Here is a 27,261-nt window from a genome sequence, read left to right on the forward strand (position 1 = left end):
AATTTGTATACAAAGAAAGTATTTATAATTGACTGTACATGTTAAACTGGTGATTAAATGTTAAAATATCGATTCTCACCTAATACTAAATGAAATACTATGATATTTATATATTGATCTCAATTCGGCCGAATATTCAAAACCGTATATTGGACCGAATACTCATTTTCTATTCGGATTCCAACCAAATACGAATATTCGGCCGAATAGACCGATTTTTAAAACACTAGGCACGACTAAGCCAAAGAGGAAAGAAAAGGAGTGAATAGGCTTAGTGGGCTTAAATTTATGATGAAGAAAGAATCACCAGATGGGCCTGTAGCGATGGGAAAATGGGCCTGATGATCTTGTTGTATTTATGATTTTGAAAGTGTTCATATCATGTAGTGTATCTGGGGTGAAAACGGGTCGGATATTATCCGACCGAATTCGGATTCGTATTCGAATTTTTCAGATTCAGATAGTCGGATACGGATAATTTGCGAATACGAATACGGATACGGATATGATTTATCCGGATACGGATACGAATTCGGTTTTAATTTCTGAAGTGAATACGGATATGGATTCGGATAATTATCCGAATTCGGATACGTTGATTTTTCGAATATCCGAATTTTTCATTTTTCGGATAATCAAATAATTTTTCGGACAATTTTTCGGATAATTTTTCAGATATTCGAATACAGGTGAGGTCCACCTGTAATAGAAATAGAGAGAGGAGAATTAAGTGATAGGATCTGTGTGGCCATCCATGAGTGAGAAGTCTTGCCATAAAACCCCATCGTCATTCAAACAACATCTTGAATTTTTATTTCTCTCATTAAGTTAAATCTTAGGTTTAAAAATTCATAATAAATTTTCAAAAATACTAATAATCATTTTTTTAATTATTTTCTCATTTAATTAATTGAGTTTTGATGCAATTTATTGTTTATGATGGGTCATTTTATTTTAATTAAATAACACATTAGTTAATTAGTTTTGTTCTGATTTCAAATGTGAATACTTGTTGTTTTACAATTAAAAAATTTAATTCACTCCAGTGATATTATACAATCTTGTTGTAATATATATATATCCGAATTAGAAATTCGATTTATATCCGTATTCGTATTTGTATTTGACTAATATTCAATTCATATTCATATCCGATTAATATCGGATCCGTATTCGTATCCGATTAATATCTGATTAATATCCGATTCGTATCCATATCCGGAAAATAAAAATGGATACGAATATGGTTTTATCACTATCCGATCCGTATTCGATCAGTTTTCACCCCTAAGTGTATCACACACGAAAAGACAACAACAGAGCAAGGTCACTAAACAGGGCCAATACTGAATGGGCCGAGATTGGAATTATGGGCATGAATATATTAAAGTGCGTTAGGCAAACGGGGCTTTATCTGGGCCTAATTTAGTTCCTTGCTTCTATAAAGAAAAAGGTTAGAACCTTTACTAAGGTGGTAAAATAAGTTTACGGGCCCAAATATTGACTCGACCGAATCTGACATAAGGCCCATGAGCTTAGAGCGAAAGGGTCACTGCATGGGCTGAAGCCACAAAGTACAAGTAATGTGGATTGAGCCTGAAATGGCTCCAATGTAGAGACAATTTTCAAGCAATCCATGAATTTGAAATTTTCAAGCTCGACTTCGAACAAAACGACAAAACGCGGACGATGATGTTATCAGCCAGCCAGCCCTGAATATAAATCATTGTTCTCTCGAGCAAAATAATCCAGATTCATTTCAGAGCCTAGAAGGTTCTGTTTCCAGATTCGGCCGAGTAGGACATGAATTGGGGTGGGCGACTTTTGCAATGTGGATTAAGAGGCAGAGGCTTAAGAAGTTAATCTTCCCTAAGGAACTCATGTTCTGCAATATAGATGGATTGAGAATATAGGATTAAATGACTAAAATTATATATTTTATTATGAAACTAAACATAAAGACCAAACTACCTATAATATCTTTTTTTAACGTGTAGTGGTGATATAATATCTGATATTGCTTTTTATATTCGATCAAACTAAACTCATTCTTTCTCTGATGCAGAAGATGAATACCAGTATAAATATATAACAATAATTCATTTCAATTTGATCTAATATCTGATACTGTTTTTATCCTTCTTGCCTTTTCTTTGACTCGTTCTTTACATAAAACAAAAGATATTTTACCCCTACATTCTTTCTTCACATACTAGATCATTAAATATCATCCATTTCAGAAAAGAAAAAAGAAAAAAAAAAAGAGTAACTATATCAATTTAGATAGAAAGATACCTAGGCTTGAAGTTAAAAAAGGAGAAGCGATGAAAGAATCTCGCCCATGGTTCTCTCTGGTACATCATTGCCATTGTCCAGCTCAGCACCACCTGATTCCAGCACTGCTGCATCAAGTACTAGCTTCCTCTTTGCTATCTCATAAATTTTATCATCCACTGTTTCTTTTGTCACAAGCCTGCCCAGATAAAAAAACACGTGGGGGTGTAGTTCAGTCAACAGCTCTAAACAGGTCAGGTTAACAGTATAAATACCAGTAGATATTTATACTAAGTCTCGTAATATTTAATTAGGTCTTATTCTAGCTGCAAAACAAGCACACTATGATTGCAAGCTGTGTTTTGTGCTTTGTATAGCATTTCTTTTAAGTACAACCCTGTACGCGCACGCACACGCACTCAACCCCTCCCCCCTCACCCCCACACCCCACACACACACACACACAACAACCAAAATTCAGCCCTTTGATTTCTAGATTTCCACTGTAGGAGACTGTGTCGTTACTGTTATGGTGTAGCTTCTATGGCGTATAGCATATGCTTCACTCTTTTGAATCGTGTGATGCACAGCAATAGTTGTGCATTAGCTAGTAATATGTGTATTCATACCAGACAACTCAGAAGTGCAAAGCACATGCATTTTAAACAATGCAGCACAACTGATACCAATAACAGATGTTATAAAGAGAGAAAAATAAATCCAGAAAACATTAATTAAAAATATACCTATAGATAGTAACAGGTTTCTCTTGGCCAATACGGTGGCACCGGTCTTCTGCTTGGCGGTCCATCTGGGGATTAAAATCCATGTCATGAATTATAACAGTATCAGCACCAATCAAGTTCAGACCCTGACCACCAGCTCGGGTCGAAAGAAGGCATGCGAAAATCGATTGATCATTGTTAAATGTATCCACTATTGTTTGTCTATCAGCCACTTGAGTACTGAAAAAAAAAATACAGCATAAGATAACATTAAAAAAATAATTAAAGAAGATATTTAGTTTTCTAATTGGTCGATTTTTTGTTTTTTTGAAGTTTAGTGGGAAATACATAATTGGTCCATGTTGAGAGCAAATTGTTCATTTTCTTGTGACGCACACGAGCATATGTATAAATGCCACTATGTATGCGTCACAAGTAGAGAAATGGACCATTTGTCCTCGGATACTGATTAGTTATAATATGGAACATTTTTCTTACACGGACTAAATATTTTTTATTTTTTAAATAATGGCTAATATGGTTAATTTATAAATTTTAAATGAATTTTATTAGAAAAGTCAATAAATTGGCTCAATTTGTGAGTTCTTGAAATTTAGAAGGGTAAATATAATATTACGAGCTTTAGAGGGGGGAAGTACGTAATTTCGAGTTTTTTTAGGGGTATACATCAAATTCCCCCTAGATAATACAAATGATTTCACATAGTTGTGCACTAGAGATTTCCTAAAGCATTATACAAAATAAATATTTTATACCTCCCGTCAAGACGCCGATAAGTGACTCCCACTACCTCTAAGGTCCATTCAAGAATGTCAAGCATTTGGGTCCATTGGCTGAATATGAGAACTCGGTGCCCCTCGTTCTTTAACTGTGGTAAAAGCTCTGCCAATGCCTTTAAATAGAGGTAGTTTGGTTAAAATCAATAGCTGTTATACAAACATGAAACATGCTAAAAAGAAATAAAATATTGCAATAATAAATTACTGCGACTCTACCTGACATTTTGCCGAACTGAGAACATCTTCATCAGACAAAGCTCCCTTTGTGCCAGTATCACCATATGATACTAAAAGCTGAAAGAAAAATCAAACATATCACAGCATAATTAGAAAGGAAATGCAGTTAAATAAATATACAAAAAAATAATAATATAGGCCGACCATAAATACCCGGTGAATAGCAAAATCATTATAGCTTTTGATCTCTTCAATAGCTCTCTCCAAGGTACACTGAAAGCCAAAGACACCTTTTGGATAAAGCATCCTTCCGATTCGAACAACATCCTCCTCATCATAGACACGTCGAATCAATAGAGGGTGATTAGCAATCTGAGAGAAGAAAAAAATGTAAACAATATACTTGCAGCACGACAAATTCGTGTTAACGCTCGAGATATCAGATATTACCAAAAGATTAACAAACCTTGCGAAACTGTGTAAAGTAATTTGAAATCTGACGCTTCGGTAGCAGGTTATTGAGATTGCTGCGAACCCCATTTGAAGATTTCATGCCACGAGCTTGACAGGCAGAACGGTATTCTTGTAAAGCATGAGCATATGTATCGGACTGCTCAGAGCCCATAAAGACATACTTGACCTAGAAAATTGATATTTTATTAGCCTCCAATTAAAATTATGCGGGATTACGAAGTAGTTCGTATGTCTAGGCATTTAAAAAGCTCAATTGGGTTATTGACTTGCTTATGGCTTACAATGCTAACATTTTTAAGTTTATTACAAGCAAGGACACTGATACTTGGACTATCTCAGAGTCCAGAATGCAATCCACTACTGATAAAGTCTACAATAATCTTATTTGTCTTAGCTTTCTTTTATTTTTAATTTTTTAGGTTTATTTTCTTTAGCTTTTTTTAGGTTTACTTTTCTTTTCTTTTAATTTTCTTTTATGTGAAACATGACACTGCTTGTTTCAACAATAAATAAAAGTGGAATTTGAGGGCATGACCCTCCTCTTTCTTTCAAAAAAAAAATTATTTTCAGCTTTTTTAAGGAGGGATAATGTGAAAATAAGGGGGTTAAATAGAAAAAAATCTTTAAGGAAATTTACATTTTGTATCTTAGGGACAAGTTGTTGCATGACATCGGATTTCAAGCGCCTCAAAATAAAAGGACCCAAAATGGATTTTATGCGCAAAATCAAATCATGGTCTCCTGCATTGAACAGCTTTCTCAGGTCGGCATCCCCTGTTGCAAATATATCAGGCAGCATGAATTCCAACAATGACCATAATTCCTGCAAATTTTACATTACAAAGGAGCAAATTAAGGAATATATCAAAGCAGGAAATTAGGATTTTTCTTCTTGTGTTTTTTAGGGGTCTAAAGAAAAATTAGTTTTGGACTAATTTGTAAAACCCACAACATTTAATACAACACTTAAACATAAATTACATGCAAATCATTTTGGAGAGGTGTCCCTGTCAGCATAAGGCGTTGACGCGCCTTTTGAGCAACCAGCATAAGGTTCTTCCAGCGATAGCTGTTTTTATCTTTCAAAACATGAGCTTCATCCATTAACACACAGCTCCACTGCCACCTCTTCAATGCCTTCCGATCCTCTTTCTGCTGCTCACTGTAATTGCAGACGGGTGGAACTATAAAATTTAGATTAAGAGGACGCTAAAATGTAAAATGCAAAAACATTTAATGTGTGGTGGGTGAGATTTGAACCCAAGTCTCCACAACCACAATGTGGAATTCTAACCATTAGGCTACAAGCACACATTTGATATTTTATGACAGGGGGTAAACTATATAAAAACTTAAAATAAAATATTCAATTAAATTACAATATATATAATTAAAAAATTTAAAATCATAGGGGTGGCTAAGCACACCCTTTGGTTGCATTAAGATTCACCCCTGTTTGCAAAACCAAAAGTAAATTCCCTAGTTTCAGAGAAATGGTGCACAGGGCTGCACATATTTTCGAACTTACAACATCAGTCATCAGGGATCCGAAGGTCTTCACAAAGCAATCTTTTGGGCTATTTGGGGAGAATATTATAAAATGTGCTTTAAGGGGCAAAAATAAAAAGTGCAAGGTCACTCGGAGCTGTCATCTTATCCAATTTAAAATTTTGGCTAGGATATACAGGGCACCAGACCCTTTGGTGCCAGAGAATATCAAAGCTACACTGGTACAACAGTGGGAACTGGTACATAAACCATTTGGGGAGATTTTGTGTAAATTTTCCTGATTTCAGACGGGTTCATTTTTGTCTTTCAATGTATATCTAAGTTGAGATTGACTCCTTGTACGGCGCCCTTTCCTTCTTGTAACTGGGATTAAGGCACCGGTACCAGTATGTTTTTTTTTTATGTTTAGTTGCTGATGAGCTTTAGGTTTTTATTTTATTTTATTCTGAAGGACTGATGCAAAACTTGACTTTAGTTCTATGGAATCAAAGTCAGTTGTTTTCTACCACTTTTGCCAAGATTACAAATAAAAACCAGCATTTCTCATGTCAGCATTTAATGAACATATATATATTTTTTTTCAGTTAAAGCAAGGATCTGGCCAAAATCTTTTCATTTAAACAAAAAGGTTCATCTACAAAACTTTCTTGATCAGGAGAGCAAAAAAAATTAAGAAAAAAAAGACCCAAGTGTTGTGGGAAAACAACCCAATTGTTTATTCAATATTAAATGCAAATTTCAACTAACTATTGCAATCAGGCGAAAGCCAAGAAAAATATGGTTAAAAACTGCACCTATATTCACATTCTAACTCATCAAAGTATTCATATCGGCATGTGCAGAAGGGACAAACATTAAATTTTCCATTTGGATACACTATGGCTGGAATATGTTAAGGGCAAAGTTGTCAACAATGAATAAAAAATATTCCTTTTCCATTCTCTAATCATTTTTTTTGTAAGAAATGATCACCTTTTCCATTGCTGAAAACATCCCGCATACATCCAAATAACCAGTCATTAAAGTCCCCTCACCCCTCCCTATTTCCCCAAAAACCATCATATCCAAACAAGAAAACCACATTGCCAAATCTTATAAACATATTTTATTCACAAAGCACAAAAAGTTGCTTGCTAAATTCAAATAGAGAAATGTTGGATGCTATTATGGATGCAAGAAATATATTGGTTAGTTTAATCAATGAAAACCAACTTACGACTGTGCCAAATACCAAAGAAGAGAAAAGATAATGACCTGTGCCTCTCAAAAAGGGAATAGCAGACAAGAAGAACATTAAATGGAGGGGGAAAACCCGCCTTGCTCATAGAAGACAACTCCTTTGAATAGGTCGCTCTGCTTGCTCCATGATACATTATAACAGAAAATGAGGGGCACCACTTCTTGAGTTCTCTCTCCCAGTTTTCCAGCACAGAGGCAGGGCACACTATCAGATGTGGACCCGGATCATCATGCAGGTCATTGAGTACGTTCAAATATGTTACAGCCTGTGAAAAATGACAACACAATATCAAGATATATTCCAAGAGTAGGGTTAAAACGCCCCATTGTTTTCGTGCTCCAATCATGCCTCACATCCTTATTTTTGTTTTCAAAGTCCAAATGGTCGATCTGAACCACTAAACACGATCTTCATTTCAAAATGTGCTTGGAGACCAAATTTTATATATATATATATATATAGAGTACGGCTAACGCGCTTCCTCTAGTATATTAACAATATGCTTCCGGTCTCTAAAATCTATCGAATCGGCTTCAAATGACAAATCTAAACCGTTCAAACCAATGTCCTTAACGAGAGCTTCGTTTCCATATAAAAAAAATTTAAGTTTCGAATTTATTTACTATCAAGTCAAGCGGTCAAAAGATGAAGGATTTTATGCGCATTTTAATGCACTATTTTGGTCATTTTTTTGACCGCTTGACTTGATAGTAAATAAATTCAAAACTTAAATTTTTTTTTATATGGAAACGAAACTCTCGTTAAGAACATTGGTTTGAACGGTTCAAATGACAACATTGGTTTGAACGGTTTAAATTTGTCATTTGAAGCCGATTCGATAGATTTTAGAGACCGGAAGCATATTGTTAATATACTAGAGGAAGCGCGTTAGCCGTACTCTATATATATATATATATATATATATGAGGTTGACTTGGGTGAGCCATAGAGTAAAACGCGTTTGTACTCCATGCCATATTTTCATTTTAAAAATCCAAACAACCGATTAGAACCTTCCAACATGTTCTCCATATTGAAATGTGCTTGGAAACTAAATTTTACATTTTTTGGAATTTTTTTACTATTTATTAAGCAATTTTTAAAATTGTTGTTTTGCTGTGAACAGTACAAAACAGTAAAAATTTCTGGACCATCGGATCAGGGATTTTCAAAGTGGCTTAATAAATAGTAAAAAAATTCCAAAAAATGTAAAATTTGGTCTCCAAGCACATTTCAATATGGAGATCATGTTGAACAGTTCAAATCGGTCGATTGGATTTTCAAAATAAAAATATAGTGCCATGAGGCACATACTCATTTTACTCTATGGCTCATTTTAGCCCAACTCTATATATATATATATATATATTTAAAATACTATTTTTTAGATACGAACAAAAAAAATCACAGTTTTTGGATGGTCCTTCTGAAAAACAGTGATTTTGTACCTATCTAAAAAAATAGTAATTTTTTTCCAAAAAATATAAAATTTGGTCTCCAAGCACACTTTAATATGGAGATCATGTTGCGCAGTTCAGATCAACTGTTTGTGCTTTGAAAACGGAGAGAATGTGTGAGGTGTGGGGCACGAAAACAATGAGGTATTTTAACCCTACTCATATTCCAAATCTCTCTAAAGCTCCTCTGCAAAGGATTCTGTCTTCTTTTGAGAAACTGGGTAGCAACTACCAAGTGACTCTGCAAAGGATTCTGTCAATCACTCAACATTTTCTCGGAAATAGTACAAGTTGGTTTCAATTAAAATTTAAATGGCTTGATATGGTCTCAAGGTAGACAAATTGTCAAAAGACTTTATATGCTGTGGTGATTGGTGGAGAACTTCATAGTCCACCAATTGCTACTAATAATGAACTAATTATTACCTTATCAGGCTTCAACCAGTTGATGTATAAGGTAACCATCCATTTTCATAAGCTCTGAACTAATCTTTATCTATTTGATATCTGATTCTCAATTTAGATCAGAAGATAAACATACCTGTACAGTCTTACCAAGTCCCATTTCATCTGCCAAGATTGCTGCATAGAGAAATAGTTGGACTTAAACTAACAACGCAGTTATAATGCTATCGCTTTTAATAACGAAACCTTGTAAATAAAATTCTTAGTTAAATATAATAATATGTTCACCTCCGCCAATATTTTTCCTGTGAAGGAGGAGAAGAAAGTTAACCCCAACTAGCTGATAAGGCTTCAAAATAGGCTGGAAATCGGATTCTTTGCTTGCACAAGCAGCAGACACATCTTCCTATTTGCAACAGAATCAGTGCCAAAAAACTTGATAATATCTATTTAATATTCGGGTTGGAAACCTGTTCAAAGGCATTTAGACAGGACTTCTCTCCAAAGCATTTCTAGACCGCAAGATCACATCTTATCAAAAACTGATTAAATTAATGCTAACAGACATTAGCCTCTCTCCGTTAAGCAGAAAAAAAGGAAACAGCCATTCTTTCTTCTTTCTCTTTGTCAGTCAAAGAAGGACACTATTTTCCTCTCCGCTGACTCACTCATGCACAAAGCCTCTTTACAGAACTTTGGCAAGCCAGTGGTGGGAGATGACACTGGGAATAGTTGTGATAGAAGACGAACTTGGACACATTTTCCATATCATGCCCCAAGCGCGATGAAAGAAGAAAGCACGTAAACCCTAAACCCTAAACTTGGACAGGTTCCCAACCCTTATTGACCCATCATGTAAGATAGAACACATACACTACATATTGCATACATTCAAAATCCATATAAATTGGGCGCATGATATTGAAACGAAAGCACGTAAATATGATTGATTGATCCACCAAAATATAATAGGTCAATCTACTTTCTCACAGAAACTTTCAAAACCAATACTTTTATTGACTGACCACCGGCCTGTAGACATTTTGTACTAATAAATATAGCCTACTTGAGCCAAATGCCATAACAGCTGAGAAAACAAGTAGGGGCACTATATTTGGATTTTACCTGTGTAACAATCCGACAGGAAGATGCATCAATCTCTGCATATCGGTCACAATCCCGAGCAGCAGAACCATACAGCTCCTGTCTAAGAGCTGCTGATATTTTGGCACATTTTTGCAATGCTCTCCCCACCAAATCAACATCTCTCTCCTGCGCTGCATTTTTCTTTGTTGTATACATCTCCTCCTCAATATCCACGTCATCCTCATCTTCATTCTCTATTTCGGACCAGTTCACTTCATCCCCTCCAGTCGACCTGATATCAAACACCTCATGCTCGTCACTATCTTCCTCCATTACAAACTTCCTCCTCACGACATTCCTTCTAGGTCGACTTGGCTTGAACATCTCTTCTTCTTCTTCGAGTTCTTCCTGCTTAAAGTCGGAATCATCACTGTCGTCTATGTTGATCGTACTGGGAAAAGACGAACTAGCGGCGCCATTCTGAGGTAGTGTTTTGGGGCGGTATATAAACGACTCGATCGGAGGAGGAGGTGTAGCGGGTTTGGATTTCTTCTTGAGTACTAATCGGGGGTTGAAAGTATGGTGTTCCCACTCGTCATCGGAGATTTCTTCGAAGGTGCGCCTCATCGAAGGAACCCTAGGTGGTTTCTAGAATATTCTAGAGAAAAAGGGTAGAAGCTCGATGAACTGGGAAAAATGAAATTGAAGATGGAAAGGGGAGTGAGGAATTTTGGCGGTTGGAGTTTAGACTTTGGAAGCTGCTGTGCAATTGACCTGAACCGCCATTTTTTCGGGTGCTTCTCTGTCTTTAACTCTTTACTAGAGGAGTGCCTCACTTTGCTTCAGCATTGCCTGTTGAACAAAAACTATACAAAACTATAGAGGAAAAATTATATAGAAATTTTTTATGGAAAAAACTAATACACTGCATAGGTAGAAGAAAAACCATATAAAAAGTTGGAATAATATGATATAAAGACGTAACAAAAGAAATTTATCTAATATATAATGGATATTCAATATAATAAATGAGGACTTGAGTCCTCATTTTTCATCAAAACATATAGATAATGGATACATATTTGTTAGTTTGAAGTGTCTTTTGAATAGATAGTGGGGCATCCAGACTTTATATAAGTACATGGTGTGGGGGATCCAGACTTTATATAAGTACATGGTGTTACATGCAGAATTCAATATTTATTATATGCTAGCTATTTGACTCTGTCAAATTTTTCTTATGCGCCTGTCATTTAAAACCATGTATTTATCTATGACTATTTTAAAAAAAAAAAAAATCATTGTTCTACGTAGAATGAAAATAGAAGGACAAAAATGCTTCTTGTCTGGTGCATACTGATACACATTGCTTTGCTTTGTGTAAGTCCGCAATTTAAATTAACGTGATTAAAGGATGTCAAAAGACTAACTTACAACTGAACAATCTCAAATCTGCAGCTTATAACAAACCTGCATTTGGGAAAAAAAAACTCAATTAGCAAATAACTCTAATTACAGTTTGAATTAAAGGATACAGCTACATTAGAAATAATTGTTCAAACACTCATTACTAAAAGTGAAAAAATGAGCGACAGGTACATGGAAGTTCCACGTACCTGTCGCTCATTTTTCAAAGGCTGATATACTCTGCGGTTTGTATCAAATTCAATTAAAGTCCGGGAGAGATGAAATTAAAGTTGTTTAAAGAAATCTAACCTTTTTTTTTTTCCTAGCTTCCTTTCAATAAACAGTATTGGCTCCTCTTCTGACCAGCACTGGAAACAAAAAAAAAATTACAAATTAACATTACTCAAAATAAAATTACATATCTATATATCTTGAATTTGAACAAAATCACATGCAGGTATTAAAAACCAGAAATATAATCTGGACCAATCATTACTCATTAGATTCTACTTGTATTCAGTATATTTGGTGACATATCATATATCTTGTGGTGAATATATTAAAGACCATGCATCTAAGTATCCTGTAAATTCTAGTTCGATTGCTTGCTCAAATCACAAAAATAATAACTGATTCCAGAGTTAATCGGATTGCTGATTCCTCCTTTCTGAGCAATGGTTGCTATTTCAGTTTTATCTCTTACTTCGTTTGCCAGTGCTTAGTTTTTTAAACAATGTATTACGAATTAGTACTCTCAACCACCAGAAAAATGTGCTTTTATATATATATATATATATATATATGAGATAGGCTAATGTGCTTTCGGTAGCATATGGGCCGAAATACACACGGTCCAAATTTGAAATTTCAAAATTCAAAAAGTCGATCTGAACCGTTCATCTTGTTCTCCATATTAATATGTGCTTGGAGACCAAATTTGACATTTTTCTGAATTTTTTTACTATTTATTAAGCCACTTTGAAAATTGCTGATCCAACGGTGGCTTAACAAAACAGTAAAACCGTTGGATTAGCGATTTTCAAAGTGGCTTAATAAATAGTAAAAAAATTCAGAAAAATGTAAAATTTGGTATCCAAGCACATATTAATATGGAGAACAAGATGAACGGTTCAGATCGACTTTTTGAATTTTGAAATTTCAAATTTGGACCGTGTGTATTTCGGCCCATATGCTACCGAAAGCACATTACCCTATCTCTATATACATATATAAATGTGGGGAATCCCATCGATTTCACTGAAACCATGGATAAAAATAAATAAGCATAAAAAAACTGATGCCCACCTCTTAGTACAAAAGACCTAAATATAGTAATACATTTGTCTCAATAATTTCTACAACCAAATCACAGAACAGTAGCCAGCACAATTATGACAGAAAATATAACAGCAACATAAATTGCTAAGATAGAAACAATGGTAACAGTTTCTTCGCAACTAGATTAAGACATGGCTATTCATCATAAATCTGACGATTAACTCTGGAATCAGTTATTATTTTTGTAAATTCTGGACCAATCATCTGAGCACTAAAATATAGCATGTTGAATGATTGTTGAAAATAAATAACAATAATTATAACTAATACAAGAATGACCACATACCAATAGCGGTCCTGGTGTCGGTGATGAAATCAGGGTAGCCAATCAGATTGTTGAAAAGGTGAGCTTTCAGGTATTCTGCAGTGTGGGCCCCACCATGACCTAAAAATTATACATTACATGAGGTGCATGTCATGCTGATTCATTGAGCTTCCATTCATTTAATCCAAAAAGAAAAAGAAATAAAAAATAACCATATGAGAAGGAAAATGATGATAAGCACTGGTATTTCAACAGGGGCAGACATGCAGGTACCAGTATGCACACAATAGGTGGCACATCAACAGGGGCAGACATGCAGGTACCAGTATGCACACAATAGGTGGCACATCAACAGGGGCTTGGTAGGAAATGATGATATTCCCAGGATCCAGACTAATAAAAAAATATAAAAAATAAAAATAAAAAGAACACAACAAGCACGGGTGCAGGTATTTACAGGAATGTACGGCTTGTACAGGACCTGAGTGGTACTGAAAAAATCGGATAGAAGGGATGCAAATAACTAAATATAACAATAAATTCTAACCTACAAAATTTGTTTTCCATTTAGTATTATTACCCATACCAGGTCTGACTATTAATGTGCCTTGCTAATATGACAATTGGATTTGAAAATCAGGGGATATCAATTCATCGAAATTTAAGAAAAGGATATGCTTGAGTCAAAATTTTGTAAAAATCCATTTTGCAATGTAATTTTGAACCCCAAAACATAGTCTAAAATACTAAAATGCTGTGAACTTGCATGGTGTTGTATACCAGTACCATTAATGTGCCAATTTGGTTTTCTTTCCAGACTGGTACGAGAGAGGTTAATTCCCAGTAAAATTGGAGGAAAGGAATTGCATATCTTGTAAACATTTTTACCTTCAAAGTGGAGACGAAGGGAGACGGAGAGGAGAGAAGGAAGGAAGCGAGAACCTTTTCTCTATCTCTCAGTTCTAAACAAGGACGCAGTGGAGACGAAGGGAGACGAAGAGGAGAGAGGCCGGCCAGGCGGCGCGACGGAGACGGAGAGGGAAGAGATCGCTGGCCAGGCGGCGCAACGGAGACGGAGACGGAGAGGAAAGACCGTGAGGCTGTGCGGCGGGAGGCGTGAGAAAGGGGAAGAGACGAAGAGTCAGTGTTAGGTTCGATTGTTCGTGTTCGAACAGAAATCGATCGGAACTGAGTTTGAACTGTTAAACGGGTTGTCCAAAGGCCCTTCAAGCTCGGCCCGGTTCAACTGATCCGAACTGAACTTCGGGTCTGATTGATTTGATACGATTAGCGGGCCTAAATACTGTCTAATTATTATTCGGCCCGTTTGTCCATTAATGTCCCTTTATTAAGTCATGGTGAGTAAATCGAGACTACCTGAAAGACAAAGTTGTCCAATTAGCAGGCCTACGTGGAACTCACATAATAAAATTAAAAGAAATATCCCAGATTATTTGTTTGCAATTGTATTAAACATGGATCAACGTGACGGTACCAAACATTGTAGTGTCAACATTGGTTGTAATGTTTTAGTTAACCTTAGGTAAGACAACGAGGTCAACCAATTATAAGAAAGAATAAAACAAAGAGGAGGGTTCAAATGCCTCCATCATGCCTCCATCTCCCTCCATCATTTTCAAAGTTCAAACAGTCGATCCGAACCGCTCAACCTAAACTCCATACTAAAATATGTTTGGAGACCAAATTTTATATTTTTAGGAATTTTTTTACTATTTTTTTAGATAGGTACAAAATCAGTAAATCTGAACCATCTAAAAACAGTATTTTTCTACCTATCCAAAAAAATAGTAAAAAAATTCTTAAAAATATAAAATTTGGTCTCCAAACATATTTTAGTATGGAGTTTAGGTTGAACGGTTCGGATCGACTGTTTGAACTTTGAAAATGATGGAGGGAGATGGAGGCATGATGGAGGCACAAAAACATGGAGGCATTTGAACCCTCCTCTAAAACAAATGCTTCAACATTTCTGCATAACCACGAAACAACGCTGCATGTCCCATCTCATTGAAAACCTCTTCTGGCTAAAAACCCAAATATTAGAAGAGGAGGGTTCAAATGCCTCCATGTTTTTGTGTCTCCATCATGCCTCCATCTCTCTCTATCATTTTCAAAGTTCAAACAGTCGATCCGAACCGCTCAACCTAACCTCCATACTAAAATATGTTTGGAGACCAAATTTTATATTTTTAGGAATTTTTTTACTATTTTTTTAGATAGGTACAAAATCAGTAAATCTGAACCATCTAAAAACAGTATTTTTGTATCTATCTAAAAAAATAGTAAAAAAATTCCTAAAAATATAAAATTTGGTCTCCAAACATATTTTAGTATGGAGGTTAGGTTGAGCGGTTCGGATCGACTCTTTGAACTTTGAAAATAATGGAGAGAGATGGAGGCATGATGGAGGCACAAAAACATGGAGGCATTTGAACCCTCCTCATATTAGAAAGCACACAATAATATAGAAAGAGAAAGATAAAAGGAAAAAAAATGATATCAAATAAAATAAGATAGATGTACCGGTGAGCAACCTCTGCATACCCCGTCTAGAGCACGCCCTAAGGAAAGGAGAGAGCCGGATTAAGCTACATCGCAAAGGACCTCCTTTAATCTAAGCTAAGGATAGTTTGTTCGGAAAGATTAAGATAGATTAAGACGTTAAGGACTGCTAAGGAGGTCTATTGAACAGGTACTAGAACCTGGAGTCTTAAATAAGACAATACACAGTTCAAATGAATAAATGCTCTCTTAGACTCCCACCCATTAAATTACGAGTCCGCATCGTCTGCATTAATTCAAAAGAGCAATTTTGAGTTAATACATATCGACTGTTCAATTGTAAACGGAGTTCATCCGGCTCCGTCTAAAATATAGGAGTCTTTAGTATTAGTACAGATTTAATTTACACGAATTTTAAAGCTGATCAGACAGTCCATATACATTAACTCAAAAGATTCCTTTTTGAGTTAATGTAGAGGATAGATTTCTTAAATTAGCAGTAGAGACTGGAGACAGTCGTAGCTTGGAAAGAGCGGAGAACACTCTTAATTGCCAACTAGAAAATTAATTTACACGAATTTTAAAGCTGATTAGATAGTTCAGATACATTAACTCAAAAGATTTCTTTTTGAGTTAATGCAGAGGATAGATTTCTTAAATTAGCAGTAGAGACTGGAGACAGTCGTAGCTTGGAAAGAACGGAGAACACTCTTAATTGCCAACTAGAAAATTAATTTACACGAATTTTAAAGTTGATCAAACAATCCAGATACATTAACTCAAAAGATTTATTTTTGAGTTATGCAGAAGATAGATTTCTTAAATTAACAGTAGATACTGGAGACAGTCGTAGCTTGGAAAGAACGGAGAACACTCTTAATTGCCAACTAGAAAATTAATTTACACGGATTTTAAAGCTGATCAGACAGTCCAGATACATTAACTCAAAAGATTCATTTTTGAGTTAATGCACAAGATAGATTTCTTAAATTAGCAGTAGAGACTCGAGATAGTCGTAGCTTGGAAAGAACGGAGAACACTCTTAATTGCCAACTAGAAAATACTTATAGAACATCTTTGCTAGGAGTGTTCAAACAGTCGATTCGGTTAAAACCGAACTAAAATAGTCGAACCAAACTTTTGTTTCGGTTTTTGAAAACCCAACCGAATCAACCAAATTAAAATGGTCAGCCAAATTAAAACCGAACCAATTAAACTGAATTAAACTGAATTAAACTTCAGTTTATTTGATTGATTGATCGTGATCTGACGGTCCGGATTCAAACTTAAAAGTTAGAGTTAATTTAAGGGATCCGGATTCCGGATGTGAATTCCCTTTTTCGTGGCACTTCCTTTAATTCGCACTTAAACTGGAAAAGGAAAAAAAGAATATCTACAGTCACATCAAAATACTGAGCATCATAAAATAGCCGATTTTTTTATTAATAGTAAATAAATTAATAAAATATCGAAATAGGGGATTGTTTTTGAAATATTTTGATATATAAGTAGAATGCCGATTTTTTTATTTATATCCAAAAATTAAATTAAATTTCAAAAACTAACCGAACCGGCTGTCAAATTTTAAATCTACCCAAACCGGTTAACCGTTAACCGGACCAAATTTCCGGTTAACGGTTAACCGGACCCTTTGAAATGGTTCGGTTAACCGGACCCAAACCATGGGTCCGGTTAATGGTTAACCGGATTTGTTGGTTCGCTTAACCGTTAACCGAACCCAATTTTTTTTTTTTTTTTTTTTTACTTTTTTTTAAAACAGAAAATTTTAAATTTTTTTTATTTTTCTATTGAAAATATACATGAAAATTCGTATTTAGATTTATCAAATTTACACCAAAATTTTTTGTAAATCAAATATGAAATTTAAAATTATAGAAAAATACACATACACATACACATACACATACACATACCCGAATTTATTTACATACACATATTATATACATATATACATATATTATATTATATTATATATACATATAATAGAAAATTTATTTTTCTATTGAAAATATACATATACATATATTATAGAGGTGGGCTACGGTGAGTTGCGAAGTAAAGCGACTATTTTACTTCACGCTCATATTTTACTATTTTAAAGTTCAAAGTGTCGATCCGAACCATTCATCTTGTTCTCCATATTGAAATGTGCTTGGAGACCAAATTTTATATTTTTTGGAATTTGCTTACTATTTATTAAGCAATTTTGAAAGTCGCTGATCTGATGGTCCAGAAAATTTTACTGTTTTTTACTGTTTACAGCAAAACAGCAATTTTCAAAAATGCTTAATAAATAGTAAAAAAATTCCAAAAAATATAAAATTTGGTCTCCAAGCACATTTCAATATGGATTAAACATCTAACGGTTCGGATCGGTCGTTTGGACTTTCAAAATAAAAATACGGCGTGAAGTAGAAACGCGTTTTACTTCGCAACTCACCGTAGCCCACCTCTATATTATATTATATATACATATATATACATATATTATATTATATATACATATATATACATATATTATATTATATATACATATATACATATATATACATATATTATATTATATATACATATATCTACATATATTATATATTGATCTGTTCTATGCTTTACTCATGATGGTTAATCAAGTCCTCCACATGCTAAGGGGCATAACTTTTGATCCGTCCGTCAGATCGGGCTGAAATTTTGACATGAGCTCCACAGCCCCAAATCCAAGCTAACTTATTTTCCAGCCCGATCCGACCGTCGAATATAGATTTTTCGAATTTTCTTTACAATTTCAGAGTTTTTAGGGTTTTTTTCGTGCATCATTTATTGTAAAAAATTTTAGGGTTTTTTTTTGGTGTAAATTTGATAAATCTAAATACGAATTTTCATGTATATTTTCAATAGAAAAATAAAAAAATTTAAAATTTTCTGTTTTAAAAAAAAGTAAAAAAAGTATAAAAAAAAAAAAAAAAAAAAATTGGGTTCGGTTAATGGTTAAGCGAACCAACAAATCCGGTTAACCGTTAACCGGACCCATGGTTTGGGTCCGGTTAACGGTTAACCGAACCATTTTAAAGGGTCCGGTTAACCGTTAACCGGAAATTTGGTCCGGTTAACGGTTAACCGGTTTGGATAGATTTAAAATTTGACAGCCGGTTCAGTTAGTTTTTGAAATTTAATTTAATTTTTGGATATAAATAAAAAAATCGGAGTAGAATGGGCTCAAATATCCCGTCCCATGGGACGGGACTAATTAACCCGTCCAGATTTTCTTAATCTAATTAACGCTAACAGCAGCTTAGTTGCGTGGAAGGAAAAAAAAAATCCGGACGAGAAAGATAGACCCGTTCAGAACAGAACAAAAAAAAGAAAAGAAAAAAAAAGCAGCAACTCGGACGGGGAAATAAAATCCGTCCGAGAATTTATACTGATATTATTATTATATTATATTATATTATAATATTATATTATATTATTATATTATATAATATTATAATATTATATTATATTATTATATTATATTATTATATTATATTATATTATAATATTATATTATATTATTATATTATATTATAATATTATATTATATTATATTATAATATTATATTATATTATTATATTATAATATTATATTATATTATATTATAATATTATATTATATTATTATATTATATTATATTATATTATTATATTATATTATATTATATAATATTATATTATAATTGATACCTCGCATATTTAGCCTATATTTGACTTGATTTCGTACCAAATTCACGTTCTAAATTGTCAAAATCATGTGCATTTCATTGATATATCTTTAGAATTTGGTACTGCTGAGAGTTTGTTTGTTTTCTGCAGGATTGGAGCAAAATAAACGAAGAAATGGTGTTTTTGGACTTTCTGGTATGGCCCTTACCAGACTTAGCCGATTCAGCCCATCTCCCATCTTGTACGGCCTGGCCGTACCACCTTGGTATGGGCCGTACATAGATGCCGCCTGACAGAATTCAAATCTTGGCAGAGGCTATTTAAAGCGAGGGATCTCTCCATTTTCGGGGATTCCATTTCCATTCCAGATTGAGAGCTCAGAGAAGGAGAGAAAGAGAGAAAAGGAGCAAGGAGAGAAGAAGAAGGAGGAGGAAGAGGCGAAAATCGACGGATCAACCTCTTCTCCACATCCGATCTTCGATCTAGTTCTATCATGACTCTCTTTATCTCTTTATTTGTATTTCTGGACAGATCCATGACTTGTGAGTAGTAGATTACTGTTTCTAGGGTTTGTAGATGGATTTTCTTGATTTGTGTTGCTTTTCTTGATTTGGATCTTGTATGAACTTTTTTGATTGAATTGATTGTGTATTTGCTTGTCTTGATTGCTTTGTCTCTCTGTGATTGCATATGGTGTGCCTATAGTGGTAGATCAACCCTAACAAGGTCATGTGACCATTGCTTTCTCTCAACCAAACCAATCCCTTTAGGTAGACTTGTTCGAATTGAAGCCGAAAGGTTGAATTCTCCCCTAATTGACAGATTAGAGGATACCTTAGATCTCCAATCAATCAACTAGAGGATCTGGACCAAAACACGAGAGTTGAGGTCTAGAAACCCTAGAAGGTGAAGAATTGACTCCAAAACCTAGATCTTGAGCCAACAAACGAGAGTTGAGGTTTAGGAACCTTAGGTATGGTCAATTGAACCTTTCTGAAGAGTTTAATACGAGGTACCAGCAAGAAATGCATCAACTCGAACTTGTAAGCTCTGTACTGGTACATCGGTACGGGTCTTACAAGAGTGGTGCGGCCTACCCGTACCAAGCTCCACTCGGCTTGGTCGGACCAGGTTGGTGCGGCCTAGCCGTACCAACTTGGTAAGACCCGTACCACTAGAGGCAAATCAGAGATGAAGTCTGAAACCCTTGAAACATCTTTTATCCCAAATCAAAACACAGTTTATACTTTTCCTTGCACTTTTACTATTCTATTGCATTGTTTGATTGCTTGAGTTGATTCTTTAGGAAAATTAAGTACCAAAACTCCCTCTTTCTCACTTCTAGTCTTTAGTCGAGATAAGTAAATATCTAGATAAAGGAACCGTCCCTGTGGATCGATACCCGATTATACTCCTTGATAGGGTTGTGCACTTGCAACCCTAATCGGAAGGTGTAACCGCGGTTTTAAAAGGTACGCTCCCAAGCGTACCGAAACTTGCGTTGCGCTTTCACGCGAACAATAATATTATATTATATTATTATATTATATTATATATATATTTTTATATTATATTAATATATTAATATATTTATAATATTATTATATTATATAATATTATATTTTTTTTATATTATATTATTATATTATATTATATTATATTATATTGTATTGTATTATATTATGAGTAGAACTAGGGTGTTCTTAAGCTCACCAAAGTGTTTGGTGAGCTTAACTTCAAAATCCATCAAATCGGTTTCAAATGACGAATTCGAACCGTTGAAACCCGCCTACCTTACGAGTGATGCATTTACATGTGAAAATTTTAAACGTTCGAATTAATTTAGTATAAAGTCAATCGGTCAAAATTAAAAGTTTAATAAATTAATTTTAGTGCATTCATTTTTTGAAACTTTTTTGACCGCTTGATTTTATACTAAATTAATTCAAACGTTTAAAATTTTCACATGTAAATGCATCACTCGTAAGGTAGGCGGGTTTCAACGGTTCGAATTCGTCATTTGAAACCGATTTGATGGATTTTGGAGTTAAGCTCACCAAACACTTTGGTGAGCTTAAGAACACCCTAGTTCTACTCATAATATAATATGAGTTAGGCTGGGGTGCTATGGATAGCATAGTGGCCTCTATGCTACGGCTCAATATTCGAGTTTTCAAAATCCAAACGGTCGATCCGAACTGTTCATCTTATTCTCCATATTAATATCTGCTTGGAGACCAAATTTTATAATTTTCTGAATTTTTTTACTATTTATTAAGCCACTTTGAAAATCGCTAATCCAACGGTTTTACTGTTTTGTGCAGCCACCGTTGGATCAACAATTTTTTAAAATACTTAATAAATAGTAAAAAAATTCAGAAAAATGTAAAATTTGGTCTCCAAGCAAATATTAATATGGAGAATAAGATGAACGTTTCGGATCGACCGTTTGGATTTTGAAAACTCGAATATTGAGCCGTAGCATAGAGGCCACTATGCTATCCATAGCACCCCAGCCTAACTCATATAATATATATAAGTATACTAATATAATAGAGTAAAGCTAGGGTGTGATGTGCTCACCAAGAGAGTTTGGTGAGCACAACTCCAAAAGTTCATCGGATTGACTCCATATGCCGAATTCAAACCGTTGAAATCCATGTACTTCATGAGTGATGCATATACATGCAAAATTTTGAAAGTTTCGAGTTTATTTGCTACACGGTCAAGCGGTCAAAGAAATGAACATTTTATAAGTTAATTTATAAGTTAATTTATAAGTTATTTTATATATTCAATTTTTATTATTTCTTTGACCGCTTGACCTTGTAGCAAATAAACTCAAAACTTTCAAAATTTTGCATGAAGTACATGGATTTCAACGGTTTGGATTCAACATTTGACATTGATTCGATATACTTTTAGAGTTGTGCTCACCAAACTCTCTTGATGAGCACATCACACCATAACTTTACTCAATATAATAATATAATATATATAAAATCATAATATAATATAATATAATATTATATAATATAATAATATTATATAATATAATAATATTATAAGTATATTAATGTAATAATATAATATAAAAAATATATATAATATAATATAATAATAATATAATATAATATTATATAATATATTAATATTATAAGTATATTAATATAATAATATAATATAAAAAACAAAAAAAATAAAATATAATATAATATAATAATAATATCAGTATAAATTCTCGGACGGGTTTTATTTCCCCGTCCGAGCTGCTCCTTTTTTTTTTGTTCTGTTCTGTTCTGGACAGGTCTATCTTTCTCGTCCGAATTTTTTTTTTCCGCGACTAAGCTGCTGTTAGCGTTAATTAGATTAAGAAAACCCAGACAAGTTAATTAGTCCCGTCCCATGAGACGGGATATTTGAACCCGTTCTACTTATATCTCGAAATATTTCAAAAACAATCAATACGATATATTTTTTTTCTATTAATAAAAAATTCGGTCATAAATAGGGTGCCCATTTTTACAGCACAAATTCATTGATACACAACACAATAAAATTTTAGGGACGAAAATATCCCTGCTCTTATTTACACAGCACAGCCCTGTGCAAAAACTATTACGAAAATTTGATTTATTTTTGTTACTATTACGAAATTGTAAGTTTTGTATACTTGTCAGATAACTGAATTTTTCTGATAATCTCTGATTTAAATATAGTTGGGAAAAAATGGGTCACGGATCACACAAAAGACGGGTGCCCATTTTTACAGCACCAAGTCCTTGGTATACAACACAATAAAATTTTAGGAACGAAAATGCCCCTATTCTTATTTCCATAGCGTAGCCTTGCGTCCCTGTCTGTCTTTTGTGCCTTTAACCCTCTTGATCCGTAATCCGTTTCTTCCCAACTATATTTAAATCAGAGATTATCAGAAAAATTTAGTTATATGACAAGTATGCAAAACTTACAATTTCGTAATAATAACAAAAGTAAATTAAATTTTCGTAATAGTTTTTGCGAAGGGCTGTGCTGTGTAAATAAGAACAGGGATATTTTCGTCCCTAAAATTTTATTGTGCTGTGTATGAAGGAATTTTTGTAGTAAAAATGGGCACCCCATAAATAGATGGTCAACCCTGACGACAAAAATTAGAATTAGAAATAAAATTCAAACCAAACTACCTCCGTAAGTAAAAGGGTTCTTAATTTTTCTAGAAGCAAGACCGCTTAGATAGTATTTCTCCAGTTCTCCTCCTCCCCCTTTGATATTTGCTCTTTCCCAAAATTAGAGCTCTCCTTGTGGGACTATGAATTGTAGTTGCGATTCAGAGATGATTAAATGGCTACTGTCCCTCCTACTTGCACTTCTCTGTGTTCCTGCTTCTTTGGTTGGTTGCGGTGTTGTACTATCCGGGTAAACTAAACCAGTCAAATTTGAAATCTTTTGCTTTACTTTTTTTTAAGTTTTTCTGGAACCAATAATTACTATTTTGTGTTTGTTTTTTTGATTTTTTTTTTAATTTAGGTTGGTAATGGCAGTACTGTTTAGGGAATCTCAACTTCCTAAAGTAGTAACAAAAATTGGGTTGAAGATGATGGAGGTGCCTTGCTCTGTGATGAGAAAATTAAACCGTAACCACCAAACTGCCACTTGTCAGATTTTATTTAATTTTGTTTTTTGTTTTATGCTTATTTATGCTTATTTGCAAAAGTTGGATAGACACCAACAAATGCTTTCGACCACAGAAAATTTTATCACAAAACCACCTGCCAATTACTTGTTTCAATTGTGTACCTTTTTTTTCTTTTTTGGAGCAGTAGCCTGTTTTAATAAGAAACCGTTGTATATATTGTACTGATTGAACACTATATGGCCTAATTTTATCCTTGGTATATTATTTGTCAGTTATCGAAATAAATATTATGAAATTTGCCATGGGTTCTAATACCAGGATAATTCACAAGGTTCTGTACCGGGCTTGATTGTTACAATGATACCAAGTGCTTATATGCCCCTCTGGTTTTGGGATTTGCTTTCCTTAGTGGGATAGAGGCATATATCTTTGTACTAGAAGCAGTTTATTTCAACATAAAACAGCTCCAATTTTGATCAACTATATATTATCTACCACCTTCCAATGATGAAAGACATTCCTTTTCAGGTGAAGATCCGCAATCCCGAGAAACATCCAACTCCACATTCGGAAAGTTACCCGAACCAGTGCCGCCTTCATCTTTTAGCACGACCTTCAGCTCAGGCCCATCGGGCTCTGTCACCTCATCAAATCCATCATCCTCTCTCACTTCATTATCCAGTTTGTCACAGCCACAATGCACCTTCACCTATGAGGAGCTGTCAGTGGCCACAAACAACTTTTCAACTGCTAATATATTGGGTGAAGGCGGCTTTGGTTGTGTTTACAAGGGAAAATTGAGCGATGGTAGGGAGGTTGCAATTAAAATGCTCAAAGCAGACAAGGGAAGGACGGCTGAGAGCGAACTCCAAGCCGAGGCAGCTGTTATTAGTCGGGTGCATCACAGACATCTTGTATCATTAGTCGGGTTGTCCATCGGGCAAAACAAGGTTGTGCTTGTGTTTGAATTTGTTCCCAACAAGACATTGCAATATCATCTACATGGTAGTGATTTTCATAAAGTAATTCTTCAGAAGTATGTTTTAATTATGATTTGGTACTAAGTTAAAACTATTTCTTATATGGTAGAAAGTAAGGATATCATGGACTGGCCAACAAGGGTAAAGGTTGCCATTGGTTCGGCGAAAGGGTTGGTGTACTTGCATGAGGAATGTGAGGTTCTCTCTTTGCTTTATTAATCCAGTAATGATTAATATATCTATATATGGAATGTTTTCTCTAATTTCTAAATGATCAAGAACATATTTCCTTTTTGCTTGTTATTGTACATCTTTTCAGTTATTATGCAAAAAACCCTGACATATTGTACTGTTTCAACAAAATTACTTAGGTCATCCAAGAATCATTCATCGAGATGTTAAGTTGACTAATATACTTTTGGATTATTCATTTGAGCCCAAGGTAGGTAAAATTGCAATATCTTTTTCTTTCTTTTAGATTTCTTCTCATTCATTCATTCATACCTTGTGCTAAAACAGGATTGTTTCTGAGACATTTATTTAAGGTTTGTCAAATTGGATAGAGAAACTTGATAGTCAACACTCTATTATATATATTCAAAATATTAAGTATTTTTGTAAATCTACCGATATATAAAATGATTTGGTGGAGCAACATATAGGTTGGTGATTTTGGGCTTGCGAGGTACATCAGCGATGATAATACTCATGTCTCGACTCGTGTAATGGGAACTTTTGGGTAAAAACCACAGCTCTGTTTTCTCAATTTGTATACACCATGCTACAATTAGAAAATATATTAACTTTGAACGATTAGGTATCTTGCTCCCGAATATGCCATGACAGGACAACTGACTGATAAATCTGATGTGTTCTCTTTCGGCGTATTGCTCATGGAGCTTATCTCAGGAAGAAAAGCCGTAATGAGAAATGAGACCAGCTTGCATATGGCTCAAAGTGTAGTGGAGTGGGTTTGTGCGCCTTACAACATATCAATTTTTTTTTTTTAATTCCTATTTTGTAAATTTTGTGACTAATTAAATCTACTACCTTTTTTTTTATTGGGGGCTAGGCACGGCCTTTGGTGGCGCAAGCGTTTATCGATGGAAGTTTGGAAAGCTTGATTGATCCCAGATTGGGGAAGAATTATGATCATGAAGAGATGAAGCGAATGATAGCATGCGCTGGTGTGTGCGTGCATTATTTTGCCGAAAAGCGGCCTCGCATGAGTGAGGTATGCTCCATTTCTTATCCCTTGTTTGCTAAAGACTATGTCATTGTAAGTAGCAAGTAGTACTAATTTTAAAAATTTATTTCGCAATCTATGACATAGGTATTGCGGGTGTTAGAGGGAGTTGTACCGGCTGACGAGTATATAAGGAGTGTAGTTCACTTCTACCAGACCCCTGTATCAGGGCTGTTTGGAATTCCTAGCGACACTTCTAGCTCGGTAGAGTCGAGATGAGAAATGTGTTAATTATTTTTGGATTGGTCCTTACTACGGCATTGGCAGACTAAATTTTACATTTTTTACAATTTTGTTACTATTTTTTTTAGATAGGTAGAAACTCACTACTTTTGAATGGTCTACAATATTTAGATCAAGTATTTCTACCTGTCTAAAAAGATAGTACAAAAATTTTAAAATTTGTAAAATTTGATCTACAATATATTTTCATATGGAGATCATGTTAAACAGTTCAGATCGATTATTTGAATTTTGAAAAATGAAAATATTGATCCGTACTACTAACCAATATGCGCTATGCATAGTACCGTAGCCTCACTCATTATTTTTGTAGAATTGTACATGTAGTTGATTAATTGTGCAATTGCTTGTTATTTTTTGTGAGGTTCTCGAATGTATTTTGCCCCAAACAAAGAGGAAAAAGGGAAATTCAGTACATTACTGCTAAATCATCACAGTATAGTTTATCTTCTGTTCTGTCTAGAAAACAATAAGTTAGTGCATTTTTTTAAGCCAAATGTGGCTGATAAGTGATTATTCTGACTACTAGAAGTCTGGAATAAATTAGGAGCTCAGTAAACTAGGTCACTAATTCAAAATTAAATTTTGAGTGCTTGGTTTAATGTTTGTTTGAAACCCAACTGGGCCATACCAGACTAGAATGGGCCCAAGATAACCTAAACTTATCGGCCAGGTCGCCTTCTAGAATCTTAAGATAGAATATTCCTTCATTCTTTTTTAATTGCAACATTTTAGTTGCATTGATACGCTATTCCT

General features: G+C 34.3%; 2 protein-coding genes across 4 annotated transcripts; one reads left to right on the top strand and one right to left on the bottom strand.

Annotated features, from left to right (window-relative positions):
• Nucleotides 1–1,327: 1,327 nt before the first annotated feature.
• On the bottom strand, nt 1,328–14,731 carry ETL1 (SNF2 domain-containing protein / helicase domain-containing protein). Of its 2 annotated transcripts, XM_078318462.1 has the most exons (16): nt 14,046–14,321; nt 13,179–13,277; nt 11,864–11,922; nt 10,187–11,617; nt 9,350–9,467; nt 9,198–9,238; nt 7,214–7,464; nt 5,432–5,612; nt 5,088–5,273; nt 4,443–4,616; nt 4,190–4,348; nt 4,016–4,093; nt 3,776–3,912; nt 3,021–3,239; nt 2,296–2,473; nt 1,328–1,885 (listed from the first exon to the last, which is right to left on the bottom strand). In XM_078318462.1, exons 4-15 carry the CDS (start codon nt 10,772–10,774, stop codon nt 2,308–2,310), a joined length of 2,298 nt encoding a protein of 765 aa, XP_078174588.1. In that variant the 5' UTR covers nt 10,775–11,617; nt 11,864–11,922; nt 13,179–13,277; nt 14,046–14,321; the 3' UTR covers nt 1,328–1,885; nt 2,296–2,307. The 2 variants fall into 2 exon arrangements, with proteins under 2 accessions (XP_078174588.1, XP_078174587.1); XM_078318461.1 differs by lacking the exons at nt 1,328–1,885; nt 11,864–11,922; nt 13,179–13,277; nt 14,046–14,321 and adding an exon at nt 14,580–14,731 and having other exon boundaries at nt 2,175–2,473; nt 10,187–11,763.
• An 8,888-nt stretch (nt 14,732–23,619) lies between these two features.
• Nucleotides 23,620–26,627, top strand: LOC144568638 (proline-rich receptor-like protein kinase PERK1). Of its 2 annotated transcripts, none has more exons than XM_078319011.1 (9): nt 23,620–23,816; nt 23,928–24,034; nt 24,565–25,041; nt 25,126–25,209; nt 25,388–25,458; nt 25,679–25,755; nt 25,834–25,987; nt 26,089–26,250; nt 26,350–26,627. In XM_078319011.1, exons 1-9 carry the CDS (start codon nt 23,710–23,712, stop codon nt 26,479–26,481), a joined length of 1,371 nt encoding a protein of 456 aa, XP_078175137.1. In that variant the 5' UTR covers nt 23,620–23,709; the 3' UTR covers nt 26,482–26,627. The 2 variants fall into 2 exon arrangements, with proteins under 2 accessions (XP_078175137.1, XP_078175136.1); XM_078319010.1 differs by having other exon boundaries at nt 23,621–23,816; nt 23,928–24,055.
• Nucleotides 26,628–27,261: the final 634 nt, after the last annotated feature.

Source organism: Carex rostrata, chromosome 17, assembly GCF_964058835.1.
Source record: "Carex rostrata chromosome 17, lpCarRost1.2, whole genome shotgun sequence".
In the NCBI taxonomy this organism is placed as follows: domain Eukaryota; kingdom Viridiplantae; phylum Streptophyta; class Magnoliopsida; order Poales; family Cyperaceae; genus Carex; species Carex rostrata.

Coding starts and splice junctions, on each gene's coding strand:
- ETL1 (XM_078318462.1), bottom strand. CDS start 10,774: ATGAGGCGCACCTTCGAAGAAATCTCCGATGACGAGTGGGAACACCAT. Junction 4,094..4,189: donor ATGATTTTGCTATTCACCGG/GTATTTATGGTC, acceptor TTTTTCTTTCAG/CTTTTAGTATCATATGGTGA. Junction 2,474..3,020: donor AAACCTGTTACTATCTATAG/GTATATTTTTAA, acceptor TTATCTGGGCAG/GCTTGTGACAAAAGAAACAG.
- LOC144568638 (XM_078319010.1), top strand. CDS start 23,710: ATGAATTGTAGTTGCGATTCAGAGATGATTAAATGGCTACTGTCCCTC. Junction 23,817..23,927: donor TGCGGTGTTGTACTATCCGG/GTAAACTAAACC, acceptor TTTTTAATTTAG/GTTGGTAATGGCAGTACTGT. Junction 26,251..26,349: donor AGCGGCCTCGCATGAGTGAG/GTATGCTCCATT, acceptor TCTATGACATAG/GTATTGCGGGTGTTAGAGGG.